General features: G+C 37.6%; 1 protein-coding gene and 2 long non-coding RNA genes across 3 annotated transcripts in view; 2 read left to right on the top strand and 1 right to left on the bottom strand.

The window, feature by feature from the left end:
* The window catches only part of LOC132691046 (uncharacterized), a 52,223-nt gene that overhangs the window by 25,238 nt on the left and 4,896 nt on the right, over positions 1-22,089 (bottom strand). The gene's annotated exons all lie outside the window — the stretch shown is intronic.
* Positions 1-22,089, top strand: part of ZNF529 (zinc finger protein 529) — a 37,219-nt gene that overhangs the window by 10,334 nt on the left and 4,796 nt on the right. Inside the window, exons 2-3 of the mRNA XM_078439040.2 lie at positions 20,016-20,109; positions 21,031-21,157. Coding sequence (XP_078295166.1) covers positions 20,016-20,109; positions 21,031-21,157 — 221 coding nt within the window. The remainder of the gene's footprint in view (positions 1-20,015; positions 20,110-21,030; positions 21,158-22,089) is intronic.
* Positions 9,067-10,811, top strand: LOC144614645 (uncharacterized). The gene is made up of 2 exons (XR_013552572.2): positions 9,067-9,801; positions 10,032-10,811. It is a non-coding gene; the product is annotated as an uncharacterized LOC144614645 (long non-coding RNA).

Here is a 22,089-nt window from a genome sequence, read left to right as displayed (position 1 = left end):
TCACATTTTAACATGTATATATACCCATTTAACCATTTTCCTAATCAAGAAAAACGTATTTCCTTCTAGTCATTACCAACTCACCCCTCCCTACCCTCAACAAAGGTAACCACTGTTCTTACCACTATTATGATAGATTCATTTTAATTAGATTCATATAAAAGAAGTTGATATGTGATTTTACATAATATTGTGTACATTTTTATCTGGCCTGTTTTGCTTAATTTCGCATTTGTGAGAATCATCTGTGTTTGTACTATTTTATCATTAGGTAATCTCCCATAATAAGAATAAATCCTATTTTATTTTGCTCTACTTTTTTTTTAACTAATCTCTATGCCCAAAATGGGGTTCAACTCATGACTCCAAGATCAAAAGTCACATGCTCTACTGACTGAGCCATCCAGGCACATCTGTCCTATTTTTTGATGGGCATTTGTGTCATTAACAGTTGGAGGCTTAAATAATGAGCCACCCAGGCACTCCTCTACCTTTTGATTCTTATGAGTAGTCCGCAAAGAATATTCATGTTCAAGTTTTTGTGTAGATATACATCTTCATTTCTCTTCTATATGCCTACCAGTTGAATTGCTGTATCATATGGTAACTCCATTTTGAACATTTTGAAAAATTGCTAGACTGTTTTCCAAAGCAGTCACACTATTTTTAATTCCAATCAGCAGCATATGAGGGTTCTGATTTATCCACATCCCCCCAACACCTGTTTCTTTGTAGGTATCCTAGTAGGTATGAAGTAGTATCTCACTGTAGTATTTTACTCTGCTAAAATATGTTTAAATAAGATTTAGTATATTAAACATTTTTAAGGTTAAAATTCAGTGGCATTAAATACACTTACATGGTTATGCAACCATCACCACCTATCTCCAGAACTTTCTCATCTTCTAAACTGAAACTCTGTACCGATAGTGACACTCTTTGATTCCCTTTTGGGTATGTTCTATAGTATCCTGTTTGTGGTTACCTTGGGAAGTATATATCCTAAAGTTATATAACAATCTATTTTAAATTGACATCAACTTTGTTCACATACAAAAACTCTGCTTTTCAGTTCCACTTTCATTGACTTTAGATTAAGTCATGAGGTAACTTTTTTTTTTAATTTTTTTTTTTTTAACGTTTATTTATTTTTGAGACAGAGAGAGACAGAGCATGAGCGGGAGAGGGTCTGAGAGAGAGGGAGATACAGATTCCGAAACATGCTCCAGGCTCCGAGCTGTCAGCACAGAGCCCGACGCGGGGCTCGAACCCACGGACCGCGAGATCATGACCTGAGCCGAAGTCGGACGCTTAACCGACTGAGCCACCCAAGCACCCCAACTTTTTTTTTTTTAATAGGCTCTATGCCCAACATGGGGCTTGAACTCATGACCATGAGATCAGGAGTTGGATGTTCCACCAACTGAGCCAGCCAGGTGTCCCATGAATTAACATTTTTATGTACTGTGTACCCATTAATGTATATATAACTATTTTTTATTCATTTATCTTTTATATCTGTAGAAAACAAAAAGTGGAGTTAAACCAAAATTACAAAAATAATGGCTTTTATATTTTCCCTATGTATTTTCCTCTACGGGAGTTTTTTATATCTCCATATGGGTTTGAGTTACTGTCTGGCTTCCTTTCAACTTGAAAGTCTCCCTTTGGGATTTTTGTAGAGAATGTCTAGTGAAAATGAACTCTCAGTTTTCCTTTATCAGGGAAGTCTTAATTTCTCCCCCACTTTTTTTAACTTTTTTTTTTTACTCCCCCCCCCCCCATTTTCTAAAGGACAATTTTGCCACATATAAAGTTCTCAGTTGACAGTGTTTCTTTTAGCATTTTAACTTTTGTTTTTTAAGTAATCTCTGTGGCCAATGTGGTGCTTGAATTTACGACCCCAAGATCAAGAGTCGCATGTTCTATGGACTGAGCCAGCTGATGCCCTTTTAGCATTTTAAATGAATCATCCCGTTGGAGCATCTGGGTGGCTCAGCTGGTTGAGTGTCTGACTATTGATATCACCTCAGGTCATGATCTCACAGTTTGTGAGATTGAGCCCTGCATTGGGCTCTGCAGTAACAGTGCAGAGCCTGCTTAGGATTCCCTCTCCCTCTCTGCCCCTACCCACCTTGCACACATATGCTGTCTTTCAAAATAAATTAATAGGGGCACCTGTGTGGCTCAGTCAGTTGAGCATCTGACTTTAGCTCAAGTCATGATCTTGCAGTTCATGAGTTTGAACCTCACATGGGACTCTGCTGCCAGCACAGAGCCCAGTTCAGATCTTCTGTCTCCCTCTCTCTCTGTCCCTCAACCCCCCAGCACTTGCTCTTGCTCTCTCTCATTAAATTTTTTTAAAATAATTTTTTATTAAAAAAATTTTTTTTAATGTTTATTTGTTTTTGACAGAGAGAGAGAGACAGAGCATGAGCAGGGGAGGGCAGAGAGAGAGGGAGAAACAGAGTCAGAAGTAGGCTCCAGGCTCTGAGCTGTCAGCACAGAGCCCGACGCTGGGCTTGAACTCACAGACCGCGAGATCATGACCTGAGCCGAAGTCGGACGCTCAACCTACTGAGCTGCCCAGGCACCCCTCTCATTAAATTTATTTATTTATTTTTTAAATGTTTATTTATTTTTGAGACATAGAGAGACAGAGCATGAACGGGGGAGGGTCAGAGAGAGAGGGAGACACAGAATCCGAAGCAGGCTCCAGGCTCAGAGCTGTCAGCACAGAGCCCGACATGGGGCTCGAACTCACGGACTGTGAGATCATGACCTGAGCCGAGGTGAGTTGCAAAACCGACTGAGCCACCCAGGTACCCCTGTTATGGTTTTTATATGCATTTCCCTGATCACGACTTTTGGCATATTTTTCCTCCACATGCTTATTGATATTTCTATATCTTCTTTGGAGAAATGTCTATTGAAATCTGTTACCAGATGTCTTTTTGTTCTTTAGTTGTGGGCATCTTTACATAATGTGGCTATTAAACCCTTATCAAATATATCATTTATAAATATTTTCTCCTATTCTGTAGATTGTGTTTTCAGTTTTACCGGGAATGTTCTTTGAAAATTTCAATTTTGATGAAGCCCAATTTTTCCATTTTTTTCTCCTTGTTTGTGCTTTTGGTGTGCTGAGAATCCTTTGCCAAATTTAAGGTCATGATGATTTACTCCTGTATTTTCTTCTATAGGTTTTATATTTGCATGCCTTACAGTTGGGTCATTGATCAGTTTTTAGTTCATCTTTGTATATATTGTGAGGAAAGGGTCTAATTTCATTCTTTTGTATGTAGCTATCCAGTTTTCCTATCATCATTTGTTAAAAAGACTGTCCTTTCTCCACTAAAAGCTCTTTGCACTCTTGTCAAAACTTATTTGACCAGAGGGGCGCCTGGGTGGCTCAGTAGGTTAAGCATCTGACTCCTGGGTTCCGCTCAGGTCATTATCTCACAGTTTGTGAGTTTGAGCCCCACATCAGGCTCTGTGCTGACAGCATGGAGCCTACTTGGGATCCTCTCCTTCTCTCTCTCTGCCCCTCCCTACTCGCTCTCTCTCAAAATAAAAAAGAAAAATCAGTGGACCAGAGAGATACATGGATTTAATTTCCAATCAGTTCTATTCTGTTGATTGATATATCTAACCTTATGGGGCGCCTGGTGGCTTAGTTGTGTCCGACTTGATTTTGGCTTGAGTCATGATCACAGGGCTGTGGGGATTGAGCCGAGCCCCGAATTGGCTCCATGCTGGGTGTGGGACCTGCTTGGGATTCTCTCTCTCCCTCTGCCCTTCTCCCCTGCCTGTGCTCTCTAAAAAAAAAACAAACAAAAAACAAAAAAACAAAACAGTAGATACATCTAACCTTATGCCAGTGTCCAACTGCTTTGATTATTGTATATCTGTAACTTTTAGATTGGTAAATGTTAGTTTTTCAGGGTTTTTTTTTTTTTCCCCTAACTGATTTGGTTATTCTGAATTACTTGCAATTTCATATGAATTTAGAAGTCAGCATGTCAGTTTCTACAAAGAAGCCAGTTGGGACTCTGACAGGAGTTGCATAACGTTTAGATCACTTTGGAGAATATCGTGATCTTATTATTGAGTAGCCTGGTTCATAAACATGGGATGATCTTCACTTAATTACCTTAAGTTCTTTCATTAGTATTTTGTATTTTTTAAAGTATACAGTTTGAATTTTTGTTAAATATTTTATTAATTTGGATACTATTATAAATGGAATTACTTATTTCAGATTGTTATTGCATATGTATAAAAATATTTTATTTTTGCATATTTATTTGCATCCTGCAATCTTGCTCCATTCTAATAGTGTTATAGTCAAATTTTTGGATTTTCTGTATATAAGGTCATGCCATCTATTAATGGAGATCATTTTCCTTCCTTCTTTCCACTATGGGTGCCTTTATTGATATTTCCTATTTGTCCCAGCTAGATCTGTAGAACAATGTTGATTAGAAGAGGCAATAAGGTATAGACTTGTCCTCTTCCAACATCAGGGGTAAGCATCACTAAATCTAATGGTAGCTGTCAATTTTATCCTGTGGAGATAGTTCCCTTCTATTCATACGTTCACTCTCTTTTGTCATGAAAGGGTGTTGGATTTTGTAAATGCTTTCTCTTCATGAATGAAGATGGTCATGTAGTTTATTTTTAATTTTTTTAAGTTTTATTTATTTTGAGAGAGAGAGAGAGAAAAACAGAGCACGTGAGTGGGGAAGAGGCAGAGAAAGAGGCAGAGAGAGAATCCCAAGCAGGCTCAGCACTGTCAGTGCAGAGCCTGAGGTAGGGCTTACACCCATGAACGGTGAGATCATGACCTGAGCCAAAATCTAGAGTCAGACGCTTAATTGACTGAACCACCCATGTGCTCCTATTTTTTATTATTCTGATATGTTACATTAGATTAACCATCTAATTTTGAATTCCACGGATAAATCCCACTTGGTCAAGGTATATAATTCTTTTTATATGTTCCTAGATTCAGATTACTAGTGTTTTGTTCAGATTTTTTGTATCCATATTCATAAAAGGTATTAGTGATAGTTGCCCTTTTTTGTAATGTCTTTTTCTGATGTAGCTATCAGGTTAATTTTGGGTTCATAAAATTAGGAAGTTTTCCCTCCTTTTTACTTCAAGAGTTTGTAAAGAATTAGTATTCTGCTTGGTTTGGTAGACTTTAACTGTGAAGCTGTGCTGACCTAGGCTTTTCTTTATGGGTAGTTTTTAAAATAACTAATTCATTTACTTATTTGTTAGAATATTATTCAAATATTCTACCTCCATGAGTAGATTTGGAAGTTTGTGCCTTTGTATGAATTTATTCAATTCATCTGAGTTTTCTGATTTTTTTAAATGTTTATTTATTTTGAGAGAGAGATAGAGAGTGCATGAGCAGAGGAGAGGCAGAGGGAGAAAGAGAGATTGAGAGAGAGAGAGAGAGAGAGAGAGAGAGAAATCCCAAGCAGGCTCCATGCTGTCAGCACAGAGCCCTGACACGGGAGCCCAATCCCATGCACCATGAGATCATGACCTGAGTGGAAACCAAGAGTTGAACACGGAACCAGTTGAGCCACCCAGGCGCCCCATGGGCTTCCCGATTTCTTGTTGTACAATTGTTCATCCTATTCCTTTGTAATCAATTTTTATTTCTGTAAGGTTGGTAGTACTGTCCCCTCTTTCACTTATGATTGTGGTAATAGGAGTCTTCGTTCTCTCTGGTCATTCTTGATCATCTAAACATTTGTGAACTTTTAAAAACTTTTCATAGAACCAGGGGCGCCTGGGTGGCTAGGTTGGTTAAGCATCCGACTTTGGTCAGGTCACGATCTTGCGGTTTGTGGGTTCAAGCCCTGTGTCAGGCTCTGTGCTGACATCTGAGAGCCTGGAGCCTGCTTCAGATTCTGTGTCTTCCTCTCTCTCTGCCCCTCCCCCCCCACTCAAAAATAAACATTTTAAAAAATTTTTAATAAAAAAACCCACTTTTCATAGAACCAGATTTTAGTTTCATTTATTTTTGGATATTTTTCATATATGATATGTTTACTCTTCTTTTTACAGTGACTTAAGGAGGGAGGTTAAATTTGACCTAGATATTTACTTTTAATTACAGGCACTTTAAACTTTAAAAGCTTTCCTCTAATCATTAATTGCATGTCATAAGTTTTGATATGTTGTCTTCATTTATTATTCACAAATTGTTTTCTAGTTTCCTTTTTCATTAAAAAAATTTTTTTTTAATGTTTTTTTATTTATTTTAGAGACAGAGAGTGAGCAGGGGAGAGGCAGAGAGAGAGAGACACACACAGAATCTGAAGCAGGCTCCAGGCTCTGAGCTGTCAGCACAGGGCCCAATGCAGGGTTCAAACTCATGGACTGTGAGATCATGATCCGAACTGAAGTTGGACGCCCAACCGACTGAGACACCCAGGTGCCCTTCCTTTTTCATTTTTAATATATTGATTATTTAGGAGTGTTTTGTTTAAAAAAATTTTTTTAAGCTTTATCCATTTTTCAGAGACAGAGACAGAGCATGATGGGGGAGGGGCAGAGAGAGAGGGAGACACAGAATCCGAAGCAGGCTCCAGGCTCTAAGCTGTCAGCACAGAGCCCAGGCTCGAACTCACAGACAGTGAGATCATGACCTGAGCTTGAGTCGGACGCTTAACCTACTGAGCCACCCAGGCGCCCCTAGGAGTGTTTTGTTTAAATTCCATGTTTTTGAGTTTCCCATTTTTCCGTTATTTATTTCTAACTACATTATGGATAGACAAACTGTTTTTCATTGTTTTTTTTTTTAATTTATTAAGTTTTCTGTTCTAGCCTAGCATATAGTTTCTTGTGGAAAATATTCCATGTGCATTTGAAAAGAATGTATATTTTGCTATTGTTGGGTGAAGTGTTTTATAAATGTCTGTTAAGTCTAAGTGGTTTATAGTGTTGGTTATAGATTTTTCTGTTTCCTTGACCTTTTTTCCTAATTGTTCTATCCATTATGAGCGTGGGATATTGACGTCTGTGGCCACTTTTGCTGAATTGTCTTTCTCTATTTCTGTCAGTTAATTGTGAAAATATACATAACAGGATTTGCTATTTAATCATTTTACAGTATACAATTCAGTGATATTAAGTAAATCCACAATGTGCAACCTTTACCATCTAATTGCAGAATTTTTCATCATCCCGAAAGGGAAGTCTGTACCCTGTAAATAATCACTCTTCACTGCCTCTCCCTCAACCCCTTACAACAACGAATTTTTCAAAATCTAAATAAAGTTTTATCTATTTTAGGTATTTCAAATAAATGGATTAATATTCATATAAATGGGACAACAATATAATAATTGAAAGGCATTTGTGTCTGGCCTCTTCCAGTTAGCATGTTTTCAAATTTCACATGATGTAACAGGTATCAGTAATTGTTTCCTTTTGATGGCTAATATTCCATTGTGTTGTGTTTTCTTTTATGGCCTAACATATGATCTATTCTAGACCATTTTTCATTTGTACTTGAGAATATGTATTCTGGTATTTGGTGTTGTGTTTGGTGTATGTCTGGGATATCCAATTGATTTATAGTGTTGCTGTACTCTCCTATTTCCAAATTATCTTTTGCCTAGTCTTTCTATCCATTATTGGAGTTGGTTTATTAAAGTCTCAAACTATATTGTAGAACTTTCTATTCCTCCCCTCAATCCTGTCAATTGTTGCTTCATATATTTTGGGCTTTAAGGCATATATATTCATAGTAGTTGTATTTTCTTGGTGGGCTGACCCCTTTTATCGACATAGAAGATGTTCCTTTGTCTCTTGTCTCTTCTAAGCCTATTTGGTCTCATGTAGGCTTCCAACTCTTTGAGGACTACTGGTATGCAACACATTTTTATATCCTATTTTCAACCTATTTATATGTTTGGATTTGTCATCAGTTTGTTGTAGACTGACTACAGTTGCACTGTATTTTCTAGCCATTCTGCCAATCTCTGCATTTTAGTTGAAGATTCTAATACATTTGCATGTAAAGTAATAACTGAGGAGGACTTTTCTACTTGTTTTCTATATATACTGTGTCTTCTATGTTTTTTTTTTTAATTTTCTAATGTGTATTTATTTTTGAGAGAGAGAGAGAGCGAGGGAGGGACAGAGAGAGAGGGAGACACAGAATCCAAAGCAGGCTCCAGGCTCTGAGCTGTCAGCAGAGCCCAATGTGGGGCTCGAACCCATGGGCTGTGAGATCATGACCTGAGCTGAAATTGGATGCTTAACTGACTGAGCCATCCAGGTGCCCCTCTTCTGTGCTTTTCTGTCCCTAATTAATGACTTCCTTTCTGTTCCACTGACTTTTTTTTGTAGTTTACCATTTGACTCCTTTTATATGTCCTATTCATTATACAATTTAATCATTTTATTAGCATTTATCCTGTAGATTTCAATTAAAAATTTGCATTTGTGATGAACTAGTTTGAAATAAAACTAACTTTATTCAGGGGTCCCAAAATCACTCTCCGGTTCAGTGATTTTCTAGAAGGACTCACAAAAGTAAAAAAAAAATTTGGGGCATCTGGGTGGCTCAGTTAAATGTCCCAATTCTTGATGTCAGCTCAGGTCATGATCTCATGATTTGTGGGATAGAGCCCTTCAGGGGGCTCTGCGCTAAAAGCATGGAGCCTGCTTGGGATTCTCTCCCTTTCTCGGCCCACCTCCCCCCCCCCCCCCCAATTTCTCTTTCTCTCTCAAAATAAACATTTTTTTGCATGAGTTTTTTCTTTTTAAAAAGGTTTATTTTTGAGAGAGAGAGAGTGAGTGCATGAGCAGGGAGGGGCAGAAAGAGAGGGAGACAGAAGATACCACAAAGGCTCTGTGCTGACAATAGAGAGACTGATGTGGGGCTCAAACTCATGAGCTGTGAGATCATGACTAGAGCTGAAGTTGGACACTTAACCAGCTGAGCCACCCAGGTGCCCAATAAACAAACCTTTTTTTAAAAAGTCAGAAAAACTGTTGTACTCAGTTTTTGGCCCCCCCCCAACCCCCCCCCCCCCCCCCCCCCCCCGCCAGTGACAGGATACAGATTAAAATCATTACATGCCAGGTAATCTACCAGGAGCTAGTAAAGGACCTTCACTTTTGTTTGGAATAGGCAAAGCTTTAAACATTTCAGACCCGCTGAGTCAAACCTTCACTGTACGCCTATTTAGCTTTAATAGAAAAACTTTGCCCCTGTAACTGCTCAAGTTCTCCCTTTTAAAGTTGCTTTTGTCCTAGATTATATCTCTATACAGTGTACCCTTTAAATAGGTTTATAATTATGTTTTATGCAGGTCTTTAAACGTATTACAAAAAAGGAGGAACAACAAACAAAAAAATGCAATTCTATTGGGTTATATATTTTTGCCTTTTAGTTGCCTTCACCACTGTTCTTAATTCATTTAGTTTTATTGAGATATAATTGACGTACAATTACTTCTGGTATACATGATTTAATATATGTATATATTACAAAATGATTACTGAAATAAATTTAGTTAACATCCATCACCTTCTTCTGTTAACTTTTTTCCTTCTGATGAGAACTTTTAAGATTTAACATCTTAGCCACTTGCAAACATACGCTGCATCATTAAGTATAATTACTACGCTGTACATTAATATCCCCTTGACTTACTTAATAACTGGGAATTTGTACCTTCCTTGACCACTTTCACCCATTTCGCCCACCCACTCTTCCACTTACCCCCACACCGATGGAAGCTACCAATGTGTTGTATTTGTGAGGTATTTTGTTTTTTTTTTTTTTTTTTTTTTTTAATTTATTTTTGGGACAGAGAGAGACAGAGCATGAACGGGGGAGGGGCAGAGAGAGAGGGAGACACAGAATCGGAAACAGGCTCCAGGCTCCGAGCCATCAGCCCAGAGCCTGACGCGGGGCTCGAACTCACGGACCGTGAGATCGTGACCTGGCTGAAGTCGGACGCTTAACCGACTGCGCCACCCAGGCGCCCCAGGTATTTTGTTTTTAAATCTAATTCCAGATATAAGTGAGATCATTCAGTATTTGTCTTTCTCTGACTTACTTCCCCTAGCATAATCCTCTCAAGGTCAATTCATGTAGTTGCAAATGGCAGGATTTCCTTAGTTTTTTATGGCAAAATAACATTCCATTGTGTATACACACCAAATTTTCTTTAACATTCCACCCATCAATGAACATTTAGTTGTTTCCATGCCTTGTGTATTGTAAATAATGGTGCAGTGAACCTAGTGTGTGCAGAAATCTTTTTGAGAGATTTCATTTCCTTCAGATAAATATCCAGAGGTGGAATTGCTAGATCATACAATAGTTCTATGTTTACTTTATTAAGGAACCTCCATAGTGTTTTCCATAACTGCTGCACCCATTTACATTCTCAATAGTGTAGGTTTCCCTTTCCTCCACAACTTTCCAACACTTGTTACTCCTTTTCTTTTTGATAATAGCCATTCTAACAGGTGTAAATTTCTCTGATGATTAATGATATGGAGCACCATTTCATTTATTTGTTTGCCTCTTGTATTTTGGGAGAAAATATGTATTCAGATCCTCTGCCCGTATTTTAATTGGATTGTGTCTTTTTTTATACTGAGTTGTAGGAATCCTTTATGTATTTTGGGTATTTAACCCCTTATGAGATAAATGATTTGCAAATATTTTTAATGGTTGATCCAGAGCTTCCAGTATATAATGTGTACAGCTTCCAGTGTACAGCTTCCAGTATATACTAAATTCCAATGAGATATAGAAATGTTGTCTTTTAAAAAGCAGAACAAAAGAAATCTTATATACATATATAGCATTTGTTATATTAATTTTATTTATCTTTTTTTTTTTAAGTAACCTCTGCACCCAATGGGGGGCTTGAACTCATGATCCCAAGCTCAAGAGTCACATGCTCTGCCAGCTCAGCCAGCCAGGTGCCCCTTATTGTTTTTGATTTTCTACATTTGATGCTGTGGATTCAAAGTACCATCTGTATTCAGTTACTTACCCAGTATAGCTTTGCTACCCACCTCCTTTGTGTTATAGAAGTACAAATTATACTTTTATTTTTATTTTTTCCTTTCTTATTTATTTTTAATTTACATCCAAATTAGTTAGCAGATAGTGCAACAATGATTTCAGGAGTAGATTCCTTAATGCCCCTTACCCATTTAGCCCATCCCCCCTCCCAAAACCCCTCCAATAACCCTCTGTTTGTTCTCCATATTTAAGAGTCTCTTATGGTTTTTCCCCCCCTCCCTGCTTTTATATTATTTTTGCTCCCTTCCCTTATGTTCATCTGTTTTGTACCTTAAAGTCCTCATATGAGTGAAGTCATATGATTTTTGTCTTTCTCTGACTAATTTCACTTAGCATAATGCCCTCCAGTTCCATCCATGTAGTTGCAAAAGGCAAGATTTCATTCTTTTTGATTGCCGAGTAATACTCCATTATATATGTATATATATGTATGTACATATATGTATATACGTGTATATATGTGTGTATATATACATGTATATATGTGTGTGTATACATATATACACACACATATATACATATATGTATATGTGTGTATATACATACATATATACATATATATGTATATACACACATATATATACACATACCAAATCTTCCTTATCCATTCATCCATCGATGGGCATTTGGGTTCTTTCCGTACTTTGGCTATTGTTGAAAGTGCTGCTATAAACATGGGGGTGCCTCTGCCCCTTCAAAACAGCACAACTGTATCCCTTGGATAAATACCTAGTAGTGTAATTGCTGGGTCATACGGTAGTTCTATGTTTAATTTTTTGAGGAACCTCCATATTGTTTTCCAGAGTGGCTGCACCAGCTTGCATTCCCACCAGCAGTGCAAAAGAGAGATATTCTTTCTCCACATCCTCACCAACATCTGCTGTTGCCTGAGTTGTTAATATTAGCCATTCTGACAGGTGGTATCTCATTGTGGTTCTGATTTGTATTTCCCTGATGATGAATGATGTTGAGCATTTTTTCACGTGTTGATCAGCCATCTGGATGTCTTCTTTGGAGAAGTGTCTATATGTGTCTTTTGCCCATTTCTTCACTGGATTATTTGTGTTTTGGGTATTGAGTTTGGTAGGTTCTTTAAAGATTTTGGATACTAACCCTTTATCTGATATGTCATTTGCAAATATCTTCTCCCATTCCGTTGGTTACCTTTTAGTTTTGCTGACAGTTTCCTTCCCTGTGCAGAAGCTTTTTATTTTGATGAGGTCCCAGTAGTTCATTTTTGCTTTTGTTTCCCTTGCCTCCAGAGACATGTTGAGTCAAAAGTTGCTGCGGCCAAGGTCAAAGAGGTTTTTGCCTGATTTCTCCTTGAGGATTTTGATGGCTTCCTGTCTTACATTTAGGTCTTTCATCCATTTTGAGTTTATTTTTGTGTATGGTGTAAGAAAGTGGTCCAGGTTAATTCTTCTGCATGTCGCTGTCCAGTTTTCCCAGCACCACTTGCTGAAGAGAGTGTCTTTATTCCAGTGGATATTCTTTCCTGCTTTGTCAAAGATTAGTTGGCCATATGTTTGTAGGTCCATTTCTGGGTTCTCTATTCTGTTCCATTGATCTGAGTGTCAGTTCTTGTGCCAGTATCATACTGTCTTGATGACTACAGCTTTGTAATACAGTTTGAAGTCCGGGATTGTGACGCCTCCTGCTTTGGCTTTCTTTTTCAAGATTGCTTTGGCTATTTGGGACCTTTTCTGTTTCTATACAAATTTTAGGATTGTTTGTTCTAGCTCGGTGAAGAATGCTGATGTTATTTCGATAGAGATTGCATTGAATATGTATGTAGATTGCTTTGGGTAGTATTGACATTTTAACAATATTTGTTCTTCCTATCCAGGAGCATGGAATCTTTTTCCATTTTTTTGTGTCTTCTTCAATTTCTGTCATAAGCTTTCTATAGTTTTCAGCATATAGATTTTTCACCTCTTTGGTTAGATTTATTCCTAGGTATTTTATGGCTTTTGGTGCAACTGTAAATGGGATTGATTCCTTGATTTGTTTCGTTTGCTTCATTATTGGTGTATAGGAATGTAACTGATTTCTGTACATTGATTTTATATCCTGCAACTCTGCTGACTTCATGAATCAGTTCTAGCATTTTTTTTGTGGAATCTTTAGGGTTTTCCATATACAGTATCATGTCATCTGCAAAGAGTGAAAGTTTGACCTCCTCCTGGCCAATTTGGATGCCTTATATTTCCTTGTGTTGTCTGAGTGCTTAAGCTAAGACTTCCAATACTATGTTGAATAATGGCGAGAGTGGACATCCCTGTCTTGTTACTGACCTTAGGAGGAAAGCTCTCAGTTTTTCCCCAATGAGGGTGATATCAGTGTTGGGTCTTTCATATATGGCTTTTATGACCTCGAAGTATGATCCTTCTATCCCTACTTTCTTGAGGGTTTTTATCAAGAAAGGATGCTGTATTTTGTCAAATGCTTTCTCTGCATCTATTGAGAGGATTATATGGTTCTTGTCCTTTCTTTTAGTGATGTGATGAATCATGTTAATTGTTTTGCGGATATTGAACCAGCCCTGCATCCCAGGTATAAATCCCACTTGGTCACGGCGAATAATTTTTTTTAATGTATTGTTGGATCTGGTTGGCTAATGTTGAGGATTTTTGCACCCATGTTCGTTAGGGAAATTGGTCTATAGTTCTCCTTTTAGTGGGGTTTTGTTTGGTTTTGGAATCAAGGTAATGCTGGATTCAGCACTGGCAAATTTGGAAGTTTTCCTTCCATTTCTATTTTTTGGAACAGCTTCAAGAGAATAGGTGTTAACTCTTCCTTAAATGTTTGGTAAAATTACCCTGGAAAGCCATCTGGCCCTGGACTCTTGGTTTTGGGAGATTTTTGATTACTAAGTCGATTTCTGGTTATGGGTTATGGGTCTGTTCAAATTTTCTATGTCTTCCTGTTTCAGTTTTGGTAGTTTATATGTTTCTAGGTGTTTGTCCATTTCTTCCGGATTGCCCATTTTACTGGTGTATAATTGCTCATAATATTCTCTTATTATTGTTTTTATTTCTGCTGCGTTGGTTGTGATCTCTCCTCTTTCATTCTTGATTTTATTTATTTGGGTCCTTTCCTTTTTCTTTTTGATCATACTGGCTAGGGGTTTATCAATTTTTGTTAATTCTTTCAAAGAACCAGTTTCTGGTTTCATTGATCTGTTCTTCTGTTTTTTGGTTTTGATAGCATTGAGTTCTGCTCTAATCTTTATTAGTTCCTGTCTTCTGCTGGTTTTGGGTTTTATTTGCTATTCTTTTTCCAGCTCTTTAAGGTGTAAAGTTAGGTTGTGTATCTGAGATCTTTCTTCCTTCTTTAGGAAGGCCTGGATTGCTATATACTTTCCTCTTATGACCACCTTTGCTGTGTCACCTGGTTTTGGGCTGTTGTGTTATCATTTTCATTGGCTTCCATGTACTTTTTAATTTCCTCTTTAACTTCTTAGTTAGCCCATTCATTCTTTAGTAGGATGTTCTTTAGTCTCCAAGTATTTGTTATCTTTCCAAAGTTTTTCTTGTGGTTGATTTCGAGTTTCATAGCATTGTGGTCTGAAATATGCACAGTATGATCTTGATCTTTTTGTACTTTTTGAGGCTGATTTGTGTCGCAGTATGTGATCTATTCTGGAGAACGTTCCATGTGCACTGGAGAAGAATGTGTGTTCCTGTGCTTTAGGATGAAATGTTCTGAATCTATCTCTTAAGTCTATCTGGTCCAGTGTGTCATTCAAAGCCATTGTTTCCTTGTTGATTTTCTGTTTAGATGATCTGTCCATTGTTGTAAGTGGGATGTTGCAAGTCCCCTACTATTATGGTATTATTATCAAGGAGTTTATGTTTGTGATTGATTTATATATTTGGGTGCTCCCACATTTGGAGCATTAACGTTTACAAGCGTTAGGTCTTGGTGTATAGACCCCTTAATTATATAATGCCCTTCTTTATCTCTTGTTTTAGTCTTTATTTTAAAGTGTAGATTGTCTGATGTAAGTATAGCTACTCCGGCTTTCTTTTGGCGACCATTAGGATGATAGGTGGTTCTCCATCCCCTTACTTTCAATTTGCAGGTGTCTTTAGGTCTAGAGTGGGTCTCTCGTAAACAGCATATAGATGGATCTTGTTTTCTTATCTATTCTGTTACCCTATGTCTTTTGATTGGAGCACTTAGTCCATTGATGTTTAGAGTTGAGTACTGAAAGATATGAGTTTATTGCCATTATGTTGCTTGTAGAGTTGGAGTTTCTGGTGGTGTTCTCTGGTCCTTTCTAGTCTTTGTTGCTTTTGGTGTTTTGTTTTGTTTTTGTTTTTTTGTCTTGTCTTCCCTCAGTACCCCTTAAAATTTCTTACAGGGTTGGTTTAGTAGTCATGAACTCTTAATTTTTGTTTGGGAAACTTTTTATCTCTCCTTCTGTTTTGAATGACAGCCTTGGTGGATTAAGCATTCTTGGCTGCATATTTTATGATTCAGCACATTGAATATATCCTGCCACTCCTTTCTGGTCTGTGAAGTTACTGTGGATAGGTCTGCTACAAACCTGATCTGTCTTCCCTTCCCTTGTAAGTTGAGGACTTTTTTCCCTTGCTGCTTTCATGATTCTTTCCTTGCCTGAGTATTTTGTGAATTTGACTATGATATGCCTTGTTGACAGTCGGTTTTTGTTGAATCAAATGGGAGTCCTCTGTGCTCCCTGGATTTTGGTATCTGTGTCTTTCCCCAGGTTGGGAAAGTTTTCCGCTAGGATTTGCTCACATAACCCTTCTACCCCCTTTTTCTCTCTTCATCTTCTGGGACTCCTATGACTCTGATGTTGTTCCTTTTTAATGAGTCATTGATTTCTCTAATTCTTAAATTGTGCTCTTTTGCCTTAGTCTCCCTCTTTTTTTCTGCTTCATTAGTCTCCATAAGTTCGTCCTCTATATTGCCGATTTGCTGCTCTGCCTCATCCATCCTTGCCATTGTGGCATCCATTCAAGATTGCAGCTCAGTTATAACATTTTTTATTTCGTCCTGACTAGCTTTTATTTCTTTTATCTCTGCAGAAAGGGATTCTAATCTATTTTCAACCCCAGCTAGTATTCTTATTATCGCGATTCTAAATTCTGGTTCAGACATCTTCCTTGTATCTGTGTTAAGTCCCTGGCTGTTATTTCTTCCTGCTGTTTCTTTTGGGGTGAATTCCTGCATTTCATCATTTTGAAGGAAGAAACAGAATAAGGGGAAAAATATTAAAATAAAAATATTAAAAGCAACACACAAAAAATCAAATAAATTATGCTATGATCTTAGGTCTATTTTGGTCTGCTTGTTGAAAGGTGCTTGACAGATTAGAGAAAGAAGGGAAAGACGAAAAAAAAGAAAAAGTAAAAGGAAAATGTTTGAAAATTTGAAAAATGAATACAATGAAATATAATAAAATGAAATGATAGAAGTAAAATAAAATTTTAAAAGTTTACAAAAGTAAATATAGTAGAAAAAATTAAAGAAAAATGTTAAAAATTGACAATAAAAATAAATTTCTTTCTGTATTCACAAAAAGAAAAAAAAGTTGAATAGATGGACCAGCGAACAGACTGAAATACGATTGAAATTACATCATTTTCCCCTAGAAGTCAAACTATGAAGCACTTTATAGTCTGTAAACTGAGCAGGCGGAGAGACTTGTGGTGTTCCTTAAGAGCCAGGTTGGTCCAGTTGGGCAGGGCTTAGTGTAATGGCTCCGTTCTCCACTAGATGGCACTGCTTAGCTTACTGGGGTGGATTGTTTTGGCACTTAGAGGTGTGTATGCACATGCGCAGGAGAGGTGAAGATGGCACCACCCAGATACCCACTCTCTAGTATCGGAACTCTGTTCTCCCCGATCAGCAATTGTGCACCCGTCCTTTGTCTTCAGCTTCCATCCACTCCCTAGTTTTACATTGTCCATGACCAAGCTGTCAGGTTGCCAGGCTGTACCTCCCCTTCTGCGTTTTTTCTCAGTTGTGGCTGTGTTTCCCCTCACTTCTGAGAGACTGTGGCTTTGACCTGCGCAGACCTGGGGGAGGGTCTCACCAAGTAATGGCCAGGTGCCAGTCGCACCCGGGAACGTTTGTGGGACCATGCTGCTGCTGATGCCCAGAGACTGTGGCTGGGTGCCAGCCCATCCCAGAAAAAGTTCACATGATCTTGTAGCAGCATTTCAGGGATATGGAAAATCACAACACACATCTGGCACCAGGCTTCACCCTTAATGTCCTTGTTCCAGCACCAGTGAATGTGGTTGTTCTCTGGTTCAGGTTGTGTAGATTGTTGTGTTACTTCTCCAATCAGTTTTTACGTGTGCAAGATGGTTTAGTGTTGATATGGCTGTATTTCATGGATACGAAATGCAAAAAAACCTTCCATGTTGTTCTGCCATCTTGGCCCCTCCCCAATTATACTTTTATATATTGTAGGCCTAATAAAACATGTTATTTCATATAGTTGATATTTAAATCAGTTAACTAAGAGAGAAAAAATATACATGTATACTGTCTTTGATTATCAAATAATTACCTTTCCTGGTGCTCTTTATCTTTTCTTTTAAAAAAAATTTTGTTTTTAAATGTTCATTTATTTTTGAGAGAGAGAGGAGAGAGGGAGCATGAGCTGGGGATGGGCAGAGAAAGGGGAGACACAGAATCTAACGCTGGCTCCAGGCTCTGAGCTGAGCCTGATGCGAGGCTCAAACTCCCAAACTGTGAGATCATGACCTGAGCTGAAACTGGACACTTAACCCACTGAGCCACCCAGTCACCCCTCTTTATCTTTTCATGTGGATATATATTACTGCCTCGAATCATTTGCTTTCTGCTTGAAGAACTCCCTTCAGTATTAAGATAGGTCTGCTAGCAATTAATTCTCCCAGTTTCTATTTCATCTTCACTTTCAAAAAATAGTTTTGCTTATTATAGCATTCCTGGTTGAAGTTTTTGAGTCTTGGTTTACATTCTGGTCTCTGTTATTTCTGAGGAGAGGTCATTAATTATTCTTACTGGGGCTCACTTGTAAGTAACAACTCATTTTCTTCTTGCTGCTTTCATATTTCTCTTTCAGCGGGCACCTGGCTGGCTTAGTCGGTAGATCAAGAGGGGCTCTTGTCTCAGGGTCATGAGTTCAAATGCCACATTGGGCCTAGAGCTGACTTAAAAAACAAAACAAAACAACAAAAAAACAACAACCAAACAAATTTCTCTTTCACATTTCACCGTTTTTACCATGTTGTGTCTATTTGTAGATCTCTGTGCCTTGATCCTGCTGGGTGTGTTGAGCTTCCTGGATGTAAAAAATGTAACTTTGAGAACTTTTCATTGTTATTGGACAATGTTAAAATGATCCTTTTCTCTCTTCTCATACACCCATTATATATGTAGGTATGCTTGCATCCAGGTTTTCTAAGTCTCTTTTCCATTTGTTTTTCCTGTTAGATTGCACAATATTTATCTTTTAAGTTTGCCAGTATTTTCTTCTGCCAGTTTATATCTAATATTGAGTTGCTCTAGTGAAATTTTCATTTCATATTACAATACTTTTCAAGTGTAGGATTCCTATGTGGTATTAAATAGCTTTTCTTTATTGATATTGATGTGACACTGTGACCATACCTTTATGTAAGTATAGGTTCTTTTGTTTATCTGAATATATTTATGGCTACTTTGAAGTCTTTGTTAAATTTGGTGTTCTTGCAGGCAGTTTCTGTTTTGTTGATGGGCCATTTTCCTATTACTTTGGACTTTTTCTTTATAGAAAGTAGAAATTTTAAATAATTGTAACATATCTGGTATTTTTGTCTGTTTCCCCTACTAGTGCTCCCCACCACCAGACTTGTTATTTGCTTGTTTTCTTTAGTGACTAGCTAGTTTAAGTGCAATCTGTCTTCCCCAGCCCACACTGAAAATCTGTGATATTGCTCGTTTAGGGTACAGCCTTGATTATTACCACAGTCACCCTTGGATGACAGTGGTTTCCACAGGTCTGTCTTTTGAGTATCTCCCAGCCATTAAGCTGCAGAAATCATGATTTCTGCTTTCAACAATGCTGTGAAGTATATATTGCCTCACAGACCAATGTAATCAAGTCAGTATCTGGGATTTGTTCTGACAAAAGGAACAGCTCTGTAAGTGTCTAATTCTTTCTGGGAAACTAGCCAGCCTGTAGTTCATATATCTCCAGCGAATCTTTCAATCTTCTCCTAATAGTCTTTTAGTAAAACCTCACTGTTTTTGAGAATGTCCTTAGGCTTGAACTTTTCTACAGTTACAGATGAGGTCATTTCCTATGGAGACACATATGGAACTCTCTTGTCTGTGGCCAGCTTCTCCCTCTGGACAAAATCACCAAGCCACAGACCTTGTTCTTGGGTTAGGGACAGTGGCATGCTTCTGAGTCACACTTCTGCTTTTAGGAGCTGGGTGCTTTGTAGGTGGGGAGAGGGTGAGTGCAGCAGCCAGAGGTTTCAGTTTGCCAAGATCTGTTGGCATGGAAATCCTACCCCAAGATTCAAGACAGACAACTGGAACCCCAGTATTCTCACCAGGGCCACACCCAAGGTACATATTACATTTTGTGTTTGGAAGCAAACAGAAGAAAATCTATGTCCCTTAGCTGCATTTCCCTGAGCATTGGGTAGCTGAGGGCAGGATGAGAAACGTTGGTATCCTGCTCTTCCCAGGAAGACAGCCACCTGACTGGGAACACAGGTTGACAATTGGTGAGGAAGCCTGTGTCCTTGATTGTACCAATTTGGAATGGAGTATCTTTCTCACTAAGATGTGATGAACAAGGAAGGGTGCAGGTTTGGTTCAGATACTGCAGACTCTCAGCTTATAAGTTTTGGTAGATTTTCCTGAACAAATGTTTCTTTATTTGCTATATGTTTTTATATATAATTTTCATTAGTTTTGACAGGGAGCATGTCATCGGAGCTCCTCATGCTGTCATGGCAGAAATGGAATTCCCGGACCAATTCCTTACAGTTCTAAGCATGGACCATGTAAGTTGCTGAATCTGTCTCCTTTGTGAACATTTCCTTTTTCTGAATCTTCGTACCAAATAGGGCCTGCCCCACATTCCCATAGTTTTTCACTTTCTAGTGAGAGTTGGAACCAAACATAACAGTATAACTCGTGTGCCTATCTATTCTCCAAATAATTCTCAACATTCTTATTTGTTAAGTCTTTTGTTAACAGCAACTATAGAGTAGAAATGGAATACCTAGATGGAGGAATTTACCATACTTTTTCATATTCTTGGATAAAGATCAGATGTATCCATTTGATTACATATGGGAAAATTCTGTACTTCTGGAGACTGGAGTTTCCAGGTAGACTGGATTTGATTTTCACTGATCTCCATCATACATAGATGATTGTAGACTCCCAGAATTGAAGAACACCTTATCCATTGTAAATGTCTAAATACAATTAAGCCTGATATTTTTTCACCAAGTAAGACTATTCTGTAGCCACTAAAAAGTACTTATTAAATGGTTTGTCATTAGAAGCAAAAGTTCTGATCATATCATGTTAAATAATACTTAACACAGTGTTGAATTTAGGGCTGCAAGAAATTATAAATTAGTGTTCACATCCCATTTTCTAAGTTAGATACTTTTCCTTTACAGAGAAACAAGAATATAGAAACTCACCTTTATTAATTCATGCAGCTCATTTTATTTCCAGACATGCTTAACATGCTTATGGAATTAAGAGATTCCATAATATGCAGGAAGATATTCTCTGAGTCAAATAGATTCTTTAAAGATATGTAGATAGTCCTGTTTGGGAGCGCTAATTTCCTTACTCCCATACCATAACATTCTACCCACCCTTGCCTACTAGTTTACTAATTGGCTTACCATAATGCAATTCTTTTTCTCAAAAATATTTCATTTATATATGGTTTTTTGTTTCAGGAATTGGTGACTTTCAGGGATGTGGTCATCAGCTTCTCTCAAGAGGAATGGGAATATCTGGATTCAGCTCAGAGGGACTTATATTGGGATGTGATGATGGAGAACTATAGCAACTTGGTCTCACTGGGTAAATTTATCTGCTTCATATAATTTAGAATATGCTCTATTCTATCAGCTGCTCTATTCTATCATAGAGTTGCTTGTCAGTAAACCCAAGACTATCTTTTGAAAGAAAATGGGTACATCTCTTTGTTTCCAAAGGCATGGGTTGAACATTGTGTTGGAGATGACACCTCCATGAAGCACATCCATCATTCTTCATGTTTGTATTCTCTCAGTCCCTTCATATTTCTACTTTCCCTGATACCCAGGGAGTTTATTTTGAATTTTAGAACACATATAGTATATCCTTTGAGAGAGCTATTGTACTGTGATTAAAGTCAGCATTGCTATAAATGCTTTGTTATTATCACACCTTCTTGAAGAACAGCTAAGAAACCATGTCCTGAGTCATTACAATTATTAGAAGAATCTGTGTAATTTATATCTTAGATGGATAAACAGAATTTATGTTCATTGCCTGCCATATGCATTATATTATACCTGTTTTGTGGTTGAAGAACTTTGCATTTAACATTGTCAGTATTATAGCAAGGATCTTTTAATGTTTTAGAAAGCTACTTGTTTTCCTGTCAGATTACATAGTTCTTGCCATGTACCAGGCCCTATTCTAAGGAATTTTAATATATGGGCTCTTTTAATTTCTCAATAACCTGATGACATGAATAGTACTTGTATTATTTTGCTAAGACAAAGAGTATTTAGGCAGCTATCCCAAGGTTATACAGCTAATTAGTGTCAAAAGCAGGTAAATCCTTACTTTTTGCGTGACTAACGACCTCCATAGGTTTTAATATGTAATATAGTTGACCCTTCAATAACAGAGGTTTGAACTATGTTGGTGTACTTCTGTGTGAACTTTTTGATGAAGGTAATAGAATACTGTAAATGTATTTTCTCTTATGATTTTAACATTTTCTTTATGAATACAGAATATAA

This window comes from Panthera onca, chromosome E2 (assembly GCF_046562875.1).
Source record: "Panthera onca isolate mPanOnc1 chromosome E2, mPanOnc1 haplotype 2, whole genome shotgun sequence".
Classification (NCBI taxonomy): Eukaryota; Metazoa; Chordata; class Mammalia; order Carnivora; family Felidae; genus Panthera; species Panthera onca.
This window is presented reverse-complemented; position numbering and strand designations above follow the sequence as displayed.